Source organism: Chrysochloris asiatica, unplaced genomic scaffold, assembly GCF_000296735.1.
Source record: "Chrysochloris asiatica unplaced genomic scaffold, ChrAsi1.0 scaffold00129, whole genome shotgun sequence".
NCBI classification, from domain to species: domain Eukaryota; kingdom Metazoa; phylum Chordata; class Mammalia; order Afrosoricida; family Chrysochloridae; genus Chrysochloris; species Chrysochloris asiatica.
In genome coordinates, this window is record NW_006408647.1 from 544,459 (window position 1) to 558,540 (window position 14,082).

General features: G+C 37.3%; 1 protein-coding gene and 1 pseudogene across 2 annotated transcripts; one reads left to right on the plus strand and one right to left on the minus strand.

The window, feature by feature from the left end:
• Positions 1-1,382: 1,382 nt before the first annotated feature.
• On the minus strand, positions 1,383-6,250 carry LOC102817034 (annotated as a pseudogene).
• A 357-nt stretch (positions 6,251-6,607) lies between these two features.
• LOC102836610 (polyadenylate-binding protein 1-like) lies at positions 6,608-8,494 on the plus strand. 2 transcript variants are annotated; one of them, XM_006869311.1, is made up of 2 exons: positions 6,608-7,943; positions 8,187-8,494. In XM_006869311.1, exons 1-2 carry the CDS (start codon positions 6,608-6,610, stop codon positions 8,492-8,494), a joined length of 1,644 nt encoding a protein of 547 aa, XP_006869373.1. The 2 variants fall into 2 exon arrangements, with proteins under 2 accessions (XP_006869373.1, XP_006869372.1); XM_006869310.1 differs by having other exon boundaries at positions 6,608-8,494.
• The last annotated feature ends 5,588 nt before the right edge of the window (positions 8,495-14,082 follow it).

A 14,082-nucleotide genomic window follows, 5' to 3' on the forward strand; every position in this document is an offset into this window, starting at 1 on the left:
AGTAAATGTTTTAAGTCCTCTTCACTTTCAGCAAGCAAGGTTGTATCATCTGCATATCGCAGGTTGTTAATGAGTCTTCCTTCAATCCTGATGCCACATTTTTCTTCATATAACCCAGCTTCTCATATTCCCCTCTTCAATCTTAGCTGCCACCAAAGCAGACAGAAAGCATGAGGAACTTTTTCTTGCATCTGTAGTGTAAACCTTAGAAACAGACAGTAACTGCAGCAGCCCTGTCAAATAGATGCATTTTCATTCAGATACCCACATTTTTTCAGATAAAGGATATTGTTTTTCCTTTGCACAGCAGCTATCCTAAGTGACAACTACAATCTCATCTTCTAAAGTAAATATTTTCTGCAAATGGCTGAAGTATTTATTTTAGTGTTTGCAGGCCCTACATTCTCTGTCCCAAACACTTTTGTATTGTGAATGCAGCCATAGATAATCCAAAGCAAGAGCATGGCTTGGTTCCCATGAAGCTGAACATTATAAATTTTCATATGCAAGGCATTCTTTGGATTCTTTTCAACTATTCTACAGTAAAACCTTTATTAGTTGAGTCATACAAAAATAGGTGGGGCAGCTCAGGTCAGTTTGCCCATTCCTGTTCTAGGTAGTTTGACACATTTATTCGAATTTTGAAACATTTATTCTAGATTTCTTTAGAACTTTAGTTCTACTCCATTTATGATAAATAATCTCTGCCAATACTTAGCTACCAGTTGTGTTAGTCTCTTTTTTATTCTTTTAGTCATCTCTTCCAATTGTAGGTGATGAAATGGATAAGGTTCCAAATCAAATGCTGGCATTGCTAGGAGCATAGCATTTTTCAGTCAAGAATCAAGAATGTTGACTCTTCAAAATTGTTTTTGAAAAAAAGCTTTTTTTCTCCAATCCCACAAAAGTCTCTTTAACTCTGGAAGTTATCAGAAGACTCTCACTTTATGGTACTGTAGTGAGCTACAGCTTGGCTCCAGCTTCTCCAGGAGCACTACAGGAAGAACTGAATTTAAATATGCAACTAAGAGGCATTCTCAAGTAACTTTAAATGCTTTTTATTTTTAGAAAACCTACACATATTTTGGGTGTTTTTTGTGTTTTTTTTTAACCCCTTTGGAAAAAAAAAAAAAAAGAATGCCTCCACTACCAAATAAATCAAGGTCTCAAGATCACATCAGTCCCTTTGTCCAAGTCCTGGTGTTGTGTGGATGAAGAGCAGCAGCCAGATTAGATGACATATAATTCCAGCCGCTCCGCGGGAGAAAGATGAGGCTTTCTACTCCCGTAAAGATTTACACCCTTGGAAACCCTGTACAGGGTCGCTATGGGTCGGAACCGACTCAACGGCACTTAACAACAACAACAAATTTCCAAATGTGTTACCATTTTTCCATTTATAAACCATCTTTAAAGAAAATCATAATGGGGTTAGACCATCTTCACGATAATCCAGCAGAGCAACCATTCCATTTGGATTCATGTGTTCACCAATAAAAAACTGGTCGTTTTTAAAATTAGCCGTTATGTGCTTGATTTGCTCAGCAGCCGCTGTCATAAAAGGTTTTGCTCTTTCTGGTTTCTGTGCTTCATGTTTGCCTTTGATTGATCTCATTTAATCTTTGATGTACTTCCTGTAGGTTTCTTTTGTGAAGCTGGTTTCCAGGTGATGGTTCATGGCAATGTTAACACCCGTTATTACGTTATTACTGTTACCTTCACTGTTGGTGTCTTTAACGGAGGCGTTTCCACCAAAAAGCGAGTCAGGGATGTTACCCTAAATCCTGCTGACTATTTTCTCCTCCACTTCCAGCCACAGCCCGTATGTAATCTCCCCGATCTTGTAAATGTTGGAGAACATCTCGTCATGGCTAATGAAGTCTAAGAATAATTAGGATGGCGGCTGCAGGGACCAAGGCGGCCTAGTTTAGCAGAAGCCCGGAGCTCAGAGCTCGTGGGGTGCAGCCTGACCCGTGCTCAATGGGAGGGGGGAGGGGGGAGCGGGTAGGGGGCCGAAAAAGCCCTATGTTCTATTATTTTAATGTTATCATTTATTACTTTACACTATTATTACTATATTAAATGGTCATTTTTGTTCACTTTCACCCACATATGTACTAATTTATTTCCTTGTTATTTCTTCTTGCATCTCAGAACTCCCTCAATAAGATATTGTTTCTTGGCTGAAGAAAATACTTTAAACACTCTTTTAGAACTGTTTATATGGTGACAAATTCTTGATTTTCAATTTGTCCAAAATTGTATTTAATATTTTCTTCATTCTTACGTCATGATTTAACTAGGTTAACTCACTTTATCTCAAATTATCTGAAGGTATTTTCCTGGTTTTGTTTTTTACTGTATCTAAGGGTTGGCCCAGAATCAGGCAGTGCTTCATTCTGCTGTGCATAATAAGGTCGCTATGGGTCGGTACCGACTCGATGGTACATAACAACAACAATTATTGCTCTCAAAATTCTGTTTCCTAGGAAATTTGTCTTGTTCTACAAGCTGCCTTTTGTTTTTTTCTTTTTCTTTCTTTCACTTCAGCAGACATTTATTGAACCCTCCCATTATAGGCAAACATTATTGGGTTACTCTACCCATGCTTAAGATCAATTTTCAAAAATTCTGAGAAATGTTGATGTGCTGTTACTTTAGTTTAGTCTTTGAAAGAGTCTCTCTTTATCCATACTTCTTAACTTTTCTTCCATGTTATCAGTCTCATTATCTTTATAGATTAATCTAGACAATACTTTGATCAAATTCCCAGTTCACTTGTTCTTCTTTTAATATTGTGTAACCTATTATCTGGACTCTTGGTGCCGCACATTAAGATCAGTACTAGACTGCGAGCCACAAAGTCAGCAGTTCAAACTCACCAGCTGCTCCTTGGAAACCCTATGAGTCGCTATGAATTGGAACAGACTCAATGGCACTTAACAACAACAGCAACAACCTTTGATTCTAATATTAAATTCATAGTTCAATTTCTATATTTTGAGAGGCTATGTATATTTTTTTCCTTAACTTTGCATAGTAATTTTTATCAACTCACCTCTCAGTCATAAAGAATTTCTTATCCGTCTTAAGTGTTTAAGAAACTTCACTATTTCTATTTAATAATTTTAGTACCTAAAGTACTCATATTTGAATATTTTATAATTTATGTGGCTGTTCACTTACATAGCTTATAGTTTGGTTGCTTTCAGATTGAAAATCAAATTAAAACATCCAGGTTTCATTTCTGGGACTCCTGACATAAAAGATACCTTGGATTGAAAATTCATCCCACAGAGAAATTTAGTTTTCTTCTGACAAGTGTTCTAGAATTCTACCATGCAAGGACAACTTTAAGTTCTCCTTTTCTAGTCAAGGTCTTCAAGAGCACACTTGCAGTGAAGATTTGAAACATAGAGTCATTTGAGAGCAGGTCTAAGGTTTCACATTTTCAAAAAACTTTTAAAAGTTTTTCTTCATAGAATTAGGAATGAGACAAACAATTTTCCCTGAATTCTATGATAATAAGTTAAATTTCATTCTTATAAATTTTAAAATCCTTTCAATGAAAAAGAAGCCTTGAAGAGCTCACTTTAGGCACTGCTGTTGTTGTTATTAAGTGCCATCAAATCAGTTATGACACTCCTGTATAGGTTTTCTTATGTACGGCTGGCAGGTTTGAACTGACAACCAGTGTTTTAGGTATTGTATTTCAATCTCACCTTAAGCAGGACCAACAAGATCTACTTTTCTATTCATGCAGTGATTATTTAAGCCCAAGTGGCTAGAACCCATAAAAGGGCTCCTTTAGGGGACATCTGAGTGCTTAGCTGTTATCTTATGCTCATACATCTAGCTGTGTTGCTTATAGGGGAAGGAGTCAGCCTTCTTACTATAAAGTGAAGGTGAGCTAGGACACTGATACAAATACCGCCAGACTGATTTTTTTTTTTTTTTTTTAAAGACTATCCTTCCCCCTATGAATAGGAAAGATAATCTTCTCCTACCCATCTCAGACTCCAAAATGAGAAAGAATTTGCAGCTAATAATCAGAGATTTCTTTTGATTTTCTAAATTACAGTCAAAAGTGGAATGAAAGACAGGAAAACTACTCTCCAAAACTTATGAGAAGAGTTATTATCATTTTACTTCTCTTTCAAGAGCTCTCCTAACTCTTTATGATTATTGCTGACACCTCTTATTCAACTCAAAGTCAGTCGTTTGTCAGTAATCACAAAAAGCCCAGGGCACAGGAAAAGGCTTACAAAAAATAAAACATATAGAAACCTTTAACATGTAATTTTAATATAAATATATTGCATTCCTGGTCCTTATGTTGGTCTATGTCTCTTTCCCTGAATAAGTCCCTTGATTATAGTTTAATATCATTTATCTGGTACAAATCATATCCATAGTTTATTATCGTTGCCAATTTTTATTTTTTGAAATAAAACCTAAACATAAAGAAACAAAGCAATCCATATGTAAAATCCAAAAATAAATTTTCAAAAACACCTGTGTGTCACAGTTGTTATGGAAAATTTTGATTTTGTTATTATTGTCATTAGATGCTACAGAGTTGGCTCTAATATGACCTTTTATATAATGAAACATTACCCAATCCTGTACCATCCTTAAAAGACTAGGTAAGTACGAGCTATTGTTGCAGTTACTATCTCAATACGTCTCATTGAGGGGTTTCTTCATTTTGGTGACCTTTTACTTTACCAAGTATGTTGTCCTTTCCTAGAGATTGGCCCCTCCTGATAACATGTCCAAAGTTGCTTCTAAGGAATATTCTGGCTAGACTTTCTACAAGACATACTTATTCATTTTCTGATAGTCTTTATTATTTTCAATATTTACTGTCAACATAATTTGTTGTTTTTTTGTTTTGTTTTTATTTTTTTTTTTTTAATCATCCAACTTTCACATGATTGAAAATATTATGACTTGGGTGAGACACTTTAGTAATCAAAGTGAAATCTTTTCTTTTTTGCAATTTTAAATACATTTAAAATGTGCTTCATATTTACTAAGACTGTGACATGTTTCCAACTTATAGTGCAAGAATTTCTGTGTATGTGTCTATGTGTACATGTGTGTGCATTTTCTGCTATAATCACTGACTCAAATACCAGACATTTTTCAAGTCAAAGAGAAACTGCCCTGTATCCATTAAGAATGCAAATTAAGCTATGACTAAATGGGTGAAATAGATACTGGTAGTATTTACAAATTTATTTTTTTTTTTAGTATCTCATGATCACATCTACCAGGGGGCGATCAGAGAGCTTAATAGCATACCAAGTAATTTCATCAAAATATTAAAAAATACCACAGCACCACAATGCCTAAAAAGCAATAAAAAATGTTTATTCATGTACAGATTGGCGGAAACAAATGAGCTGGAGGTAGGCCTAGAATTATCATTAGAAGGAGGGCAGGGTTTAGAACTGCCTCAGAAGGAATTCAGGAGAATGCTATTAAGGCATGCATCCAAATTTTCCACAGAAGGATTGAGAAAACTAAGGGCAAAGCCTGGAAAGTGCTAAAGGAACAAGCCAATAAGCTACAAATAGCATTGAAAACCTGCAAAAAGGGATCAAAATGATTAATAATAAAATATCAGAAATGAACAATACACTGAAAGTGCAAAGGAGTAGAATTGAAAGGATGAAACCAAAATCAAAGAGCCTGAAGACAAATATATCAATATTGCTAAGATAGAAGAGTAGCAGAAAAATTAATTAAAAATCTGAAGACAATCTAAGACTTATGTTGGATAACAAGAAGAGAAATAACCTAAGGGTTATTGCAATCCCAGAACAGGAAGAATCACAGAAAATCATAGAGAAGATAGTTGAAAAACAGGTAGAAGAAAATTTCCTTAACATCCTGAATGATGTGAAGATAATCATTCAAGAAGCTGAATGAACCCCAGGAAGGATAGACGACAAAAGAAAATCACCAAGATATACCATAATCAAGCTCTCCAAAATCAAAGACAAGGAGAGAATGCTGAAAGCAGCTAGGGTAATAAAAAGTGTTACCTACAAAGGCAAGCAAATCAGATTCAGCTTTGATCTCTCAGCAGAAACCATGCAGCAAAAGGCAATGAGCCCTTCTCCACAGCGGTTTGTGTTGAGAGTGCGAAGTGTGTGCTCCTGGCTCAGAACACACATTTATTATTTTAAAAATCTAAAAAAAACTTAAAAAAAAAAAAAACATATTTACACAAAGTCCGCATCTCCCCCGCTGGAGACTTTCCCACCCCCCACCCCCTTTTATAAAATAACCTGGTGAAGCAGCCCAGACCGACCCGCCCAAGGCCCGGCAGCAGCTCCAAGAAGGAACCAAGAAACTGAGGCCTTTCCTCTGCCCAGACCCTACACTGCCACTCTCGCTCCCCAGCCAGCAGCCAACGGCAGCTGATTAAGCGGGTTCTGCAGCCGTTGAGGAGTTTTCGATTCCTGATGATTTTTGTCCCTTGGCGCTTGCCCCCGCTCCGCTCTCCCCAGCTCTGGCCACGGCCCCAGCGTCCCAGCACTCGCTCTTTTCTCACGGAAAGGTCATGGCTTGTGGCCCTGCGGGCAGCTGTGCCGAGATGAACCCCAGTGCCCCCAGCTACCCCATGGCCTCACTCTATGTGGGGGACCTACGCCCCGATGTGACCGAGGCGATGCTCTATGAGAAGTTCAGCCCGGCCGGGCCCATCCTCTCCATCCGCATCTGCAGGGACATGGTCACCCGCCGCTCTTTGGGCTACGCGTATGTGAACTTCCAGCAGCCAGCAGACGCGGAGCGTGCTTTGGACACCATGAATTTTGATGTTATAAAGGGCAAGCCAGTACGCATCATGTGGTCTCAGCGAGATCCATCGCTTTCCAAAAGTGGAGTGGGCAACATATTCATTAAAAATTTGGACAAATCTATTGATAACAAAGCACTGTATGATACATTTTATGCTTTTGGAAACATCCTCTCATGTAAAGTGGTTTGTGATGAAAACGGTTCCAAGGGCTATGGATTTGTACATTTTGAGACACAGGAAGCAGCTGAACGAGCTATTGAAAAAGTGAATGGTATGTTTCTAAATGATCGTAAAGTATTTGTTGCACGATTTAAGTCTCGTAACGTACGAGAAGCAGAACTCGGAGCTAGGGCAAAAGAGTTCACCAATGTTTACATCAAGAATTTTGGAGAAGACATGGATGATGAGCTCCTTAAGAATGTCTTTGGCAAGTTTGGACCTGCCTTAAGTGTGAAAGTAATGACTGATGAAAGTGGAAAATCCAAAGGTTTTGGGTTTGTGAGCTTTGAGAGGCATGAAGATGCCCAGAAAGCTGTGGATGAGATGAATGGAAAGGAACTCAATGGAAAACAAATCTATGTTGGTCGAGCCCAGAAAAAAGTAGAACGGCAGACGGAACTCAACCGCAAATTTGAACAGATGAAGCAAGACAGGATCACCAGATACCAGGATGCTAACTTATATGTGAAAAATCTTGATGATGGTATTAATGATGAACGTCTCCGCAAAGAGTTTTCTCCTTTTGGAACGATTACCAGTGCAAAGGTTATGATGGAGGGTGGCCACAGCAAAGGGTTTGGTTTTGTATGTTTTTCCTCCCCGGAAGAAGCCACTAAGGCAGTTATAGAATTGAATGGTAGAATTGTGGCCACCAAGCCATTGTATGTCGCTTTAGCTCAGCGCAAAGAAGAACGCCAAGCTCACCTCACTAATCAGTACATGCAGAGAATGGCAAGTGTAAGAGCTGTATCCAACCCCGTTATCAACCCCTATGAGCCAGAACCTCCTTCAGGTTATTTCATGGCAGCTATACCACATACTCAGAACCGTGCTGCATACAAACCTCCTAGCCAAATTGCTCAATTAAGACCAAGTCCTCGCTGCACTGCTCAGGGTGCCAGACCTCATCCATTCCAAAATATGCTTGGTGCTATCCGCCCAACTGCTCCTAGACCACCGTTTAGCACTATGAAACCAACTTCTTCACAGGTTTCACGAGTTATGTCAACACAGACCATAGGCCCCCGCCCTGCAACTGCTGCTGTTGCAGCTGCTCCTGCTGTCCGCACCATCCCCCAGTATAAATACGCAGCAAGAGTTCGCAATCTACAACACCATCTTAATGCACAGCCACAATTCACCATGCAGCAGTCTGCTGTTGATGTACAAGGTCAAGAACCTTTGACTGCTTCCATGTTGGCATCTGCCCTGCCTCAAGAGCAAAAGCAAATGTTGGGTGAACGGCTGTTTCCTCTTATACAAGCCATACACCCTACTCTTGCTGGTAAAATCACTGGCATGTTGTTGGAGATTGATAATTCAGAACTTCTTCATATGCTTGAGTCACTGGAGTCTCTTTGTTCTAAAGTTGATGAAGCTGTAGCTGTACTACAAGCCCACCAAGATAAAGAGGCTGCCAAGAAAGTTGTTAACAGTGTTACTGGTGTTCCTACTGTTTAAAATGATCAGGGACCATGAAAAAGAAACTCGTGCTTCACTGTAGAAAAACACCTAAACATTAAAAAAAAATTTTAATATTGTGGGGGTAAAAAACAACAGCATTGCAAACTATAAAATAAATTAAAAAAAAAAAAAAAAAAAGGAAACTGTGTTTATGTACAGAGCAAATGACAGGTCTAGCAAATAACGCTAGTCCTAGATTACTTATTCATTTAAAAGCAAACAAACAAAAAAAAGTAAAATATAAAAACAAATTAATGTTTTATAGACCCTGGGAAAATAATTTTCAGCAAAGTACAAAATTTAAAGCATTCCTTTCTTTTAATTTTGTAATTCTTTACTGTGGAAAAGCTCAGAATGTCATTTCTGTTTTAGATGACAGAATTGGTAACTGAGCAAGGAAACATAATTTGGATTCTAAAATTCTTGCTTTAATAAAAATTCCTTAAACCATGAAGAAAAAAAAAAAAAAAAAAGACAATGAGAAGACATATATGAAACCCTGAAAGAAAAAATCTGCCAAAGAATCATTTACCCAGAAAAGCTGTCAATCAAATATGACAGTATAATCAAAACACTCCAAGATAAACAGAAGCCAAGGGACTTTATCCAAGCTCACACAGTGCTTCAAAACATTCTAAAGGGAGTTCTTTGGACTGAGAATCAACAAGAACAGACAACCACCAAAAAGTTGACATACATGGCAACACCACATGGAACTCAGTTAACAGGTGGAGAAATCCAGAGCAGAGCAAAACTACAAAACAAACTCAGAGACTCAGGGATGCCAGTCTATGATCAAAACAATTACAATGCAAAAGAAGGGAAAAATATAGGAACAGAGATCTGGGTGGTGAGGAGTTCAGGTAGATTACAGGGTAAAATAAACTCTTTTACAAGGAGAATATAGTTAATAGTATATAGGATAACCTCAAAGAAAATGAATACTTCAAACATATCAAGAAAACGAAAATCCAAGAACATGGATGTTAAATCTAAGAAGAAACTGACAGGAAAAAAGCACAAAAACATAAAGTCAGTAAAGGAAGGCATGCATAAAAAAGAAACCAGCAGCACCACAATAGAAACAAACATAATGACAGCAATATATTCATATCTATCAATAATTACACTAAATGACAACAGGTTAAATGCATCAGTCAAGAGACAGAGAGTGGCTGAATGTATAAGAAAACAAGATTCTTCAATATAAAAAAAAAAAAAGTTAACTGCAATCAGAAATGAACATGTATGGTGATACTAATCTCTCATAAAATAAACTTGAAGGCAAAACCCAGCATAATAGATAAGGAAGGACATTATCTCATGATTCAAGGATACATTGAACAAGATTACATAACCATAATAAATATCTACACTCCCAATGAAAGAACCCCAAATATATAAATCAAACTCTTAATAGAATTGGAGAAACAAATAGACAAATCTACAACAATGGTTGGTGATTTTAATATACCACTTTCGAAAAAGGATAGAACCAGAAAGAAACTCTGCAAAGAAACAGAGGAACTAAACAATACAATCAACCAACTTGACATCATAGATGTGTACAGACCACTCAACCCTACAACAGCACAAAACACATTAATTTCCAGTGCACATGGAACATTCTCCAGAATAGACCATGTGGTAGGCAACAAAAACAAGCCTCCATAAATTTATGAACATCAAAATAGCACAAATAATCTTCCCAGATCACATTACAATAAAATCATAAATCACCAATAGGAAGAAAAATTAAATAAAGACAAATACATGGAAATTGAGTAACATCTTGCTTATATGCTACTGGGTAGTAAAACAAATGAAATGGTGAATTTACAAAATTCCAAGAAACAAATGAGAATGAAAATACAGCATACCAAAATCTCTGGGACACACCAAAACTATGCTGAAAGGACAATTTATAGCACAATACATACACACATCCAAAAAGAAGAAAGAACCAAAATCAAAACATTAAGACAACATTTCCAACAGTAAGAAACAGAAGAGTAAAATAAACCTACAGTTAACAGAAGAAAAGAAATAATAAGAATTAGAGCAAAAGTAAATGAGAAGACAGAAAACATCTAGAAAGACTGGACAGGACAAGAAACTGGTTCTTCAAAAAGAATTAATAAAAATGACAAACCATTGACAACCCTAACAGAAGAAAAGAGACAAGACAAAAATAGCACACGTAAGAAACTGTATGGGTAATGTCTCAACAGAACAAATGGAAATAAAAAGGATAATAAGAAAACATGAAGAGTTGTACTCCAACAATTTGAAAATCTAAAGAATATGGACACATTTTTGAAAAACACAACCTACTTAAACATACACAGAGTGAAGTAGAAAATGTTAACAGAATTATAGCAAAGGAAGAAATTGATCACGTCATGTCCAGATAAGTAGGCATTTCTAACAACAAAAACATCTTCGATTATTTTTTTAGAAAAGTAACATACTAAATAAATTTTATCTGAAATGCTGCATGTCTAAAAGTGTCTTCATTATTTCTTCACACTTAATTTAAAATTTGGTTGGATAAATAATTTGAAGTTGAAATCATTGGTCCTCTAATTTTCAAGGCATTGTGGTTCAGTTTCCAAAATTGCAATTGAGAATTCTGATGATATTCATATTTTTAATTATTTGTGCATTGACATCGAGTCAATTCTGACCCATAATGACCCTGTATAGGAGGATTTCCAAAGAGCAGCTGGTGATCTTGAACTGCCGACCTTGCAGTTCAAATAGAGTTTTCAGTACAGCATCTTAACCCACATGTCCACACCAGGACTCAAATTATTCCTTCTCTGGAATCTTCTAGAATCTTACTTTTGGCCTGCTGTTGTTGTTAAGTGCCAAAAACTGAATCCCATTCATAGTGACCTTAAGTACAACAAAAGGAAACATTACTCCACCCTGTACTATACCCACAACTGCTATGTTTGAGCCCACTGTAGCCAGTGTATCAAGTCATTTACTTGATGGTCTTTGCAGAGCTGCTATTTATTATGGCCCTTCTAGCCAAATTTCTATATTTTGTGATATTTTGTAAATCCTAGCTTCTTTGCCTGTGAGTATGGACCAATTTTGAAATGAGTTGATAGATAGGACAAATTAAAGTGGAGCTAGTGGTTTTGAGTTGGCTTGTCGACTTCAAGGTCAGAAGTTCGAAACTACCAGCTGTTCTTCAGGAGAATGATGAGACATTCTGTTCCCATAAAGATTTGCAGCCTCAGAAACCCTGTGCAGGGTCACTATGAGTCGGAACCGACTTCACGGTACTTAACAACAACAACAAGGAGTCCTTGTGTAGCTCTGTGGGTTAATGTGTTAGACTACAAAGTTGGTTTGAACTGAGAGGTTGGCAGTTCAAGCTCACCAATCACTACTCAGAAACCTTATACAGGGTTGCTATGGGTTGGAACCGACTCAAAGGCCCTTAGACAACAACAACAACAACAAGGAGAAAAGGTTACAGTGAGTGTAAGTTTTAAGATTGCCTCTACCTTATTAGACGGTGTGATTCAAGTTACTACCCTTAGATTCCCTTGGGAGCCTGTTCTGATTCCAATTAATAAGACTGCTTTGGAAAAGCCTGCTCTCTTGCCCTGGATCTTGCACTTGGCTTATTACATCTGAACTCCATTTCATGAGACTATCAGTCCATCACCTGACCTGATTCACGAGCTCATGCATCCACAGCCTGTCATTTGAACTGTTTATTTTGGTTTCTTGGCTCCTAAGACTACGCAGACAAGATGATTCTCCAGACGGATCTCTAAACTGTGGATTTGGGACTCATCAGCTTTCACAATTTCATGTTTGTAAGAAGGGATCAATCACTGGAAAAGAACACCAAGGTTGACAAAATAGAGGGTCTGTGAAGAAGAGGATGACTGTATGAATAATTTCTTTTGTGAAAATCAACAGCTATCAATCATGGTGCTCTTTTCCAGTGATTGATCCCTCCTTACATGTTCAAAATACCAGATACAAAGTCTTGCCATCCTCATTTCTAAATGACAGATTTGTTGTTCTTGTAGTTGTTGTTGTTATGTGCCATGGAGTCAGTTCCGACTCGTAGTCTGTAAATCTTTACCGGAACAGAAAGCCTCATCTTTCTCCACAGAATAGCTGGTAGTTTCGAACTGCTGACCTTGAGGTTCACAGCCCAATTCGTAACCACTATGCTATCAGAACTCTTGTAGTAGTCCCTGTCAATATTCTTCTCCAACACAATAACTTAAACGCATACAGTCTCCTAAGATCTTCCTTACTCATTTTCCAGTTTTCACATACGTATGAGGCAATTGAAAACGCCTCAATTGGAATGAGTCAGTTGCAACTTAGGGTTCAAAGTAACATCTTTGCTTTTATTACTTTCAAGTTGTCTTCTGCAGAAGATTTTCCAAATGCAATACATCATTTGGTTTCTTGACTGCTGCTTCCATGGGAGTTGATTGTTGTTCCAAATAGACAATTTTAATCTTTTCTCCATCTATCATGTTGTTGTTTATCAATTCTTTTTAAAGATGTTTGTTTTCTTTACACTGAGTTGTAACCCATACTGAAGGCTGTATTCTTTGATTTTCCTCAGCAAATATTACAAGTCCTTTTCATTTTCAGCAAGCAAAGTTGTGCCATCTGCATATTGCAGGTTATTAATGAGTCATCCTCCATTCCTTATGTTTTTCTTTATACAGCCCAGCTCTCTGATTATTTGCTCAGCAAGCAGATTGAATAAATGTGGTGAAAAGATACAATCCTGGCACACATCTTTTCCTATTTTAAACCACACAGTATGACCTTGTTCTGGTCAAGTGACTGTATCTCAGGTTCTGTACAGTTCCTCATGCACACAGTAAGTGTTCTAGAAAATCTATTCTTCATATTATCTATAGTTGATTTTGATCCACAGAGTTGAATGCTTTGCATAGTCAATATAACAAATATCTTTCTGGTATGCCCCGCTCTCAGCTAATATTCATCTGATAACTGCTGTGATAACTCCCACCCACATCCTCTTTGAATGCAACTCGGTAGCCCTCTGTCGATTAATAGCTGCAACCATTTTTGAGCTATCTTAAATAAAAATTTACTTCTTTGTAATATTAATGATTTTATTAGATAATTTCCACATTTTTTAGGGTTACCTTTTTTTTGAGTGGACAAAAATATGGGTCTCTTCCAGTGAGTTGATCAAGTTGCTGTCTTTCAAATTTCTTGGCATAGACTACAGAGTGTAGTCAATGTTGCATCAGTTTGTTGAAACATCTCATTTGGTATTCTACCTATAACTAGAATCTTGGTTTTCATCAATGCCTCCAGTTCATCTTGGGCTTCTTTCAACATTATTGTTTCTTGATCACATGCTATCTCCTGATATGGTTGAACACAGACCAATTCCTTTTGGTATTATTGTTGTTAGGTAACATCGAGTCAGTACTGACTCATAGCAACCCTATGCACAATAGAACAAAAAACTGCCCAATCCTGTGCCAACTTCCCAAAATTGCTACACTTGAACTCTTCTCTGCTGCCACTTTGTCAATCCATCTTATTGGTGGTGG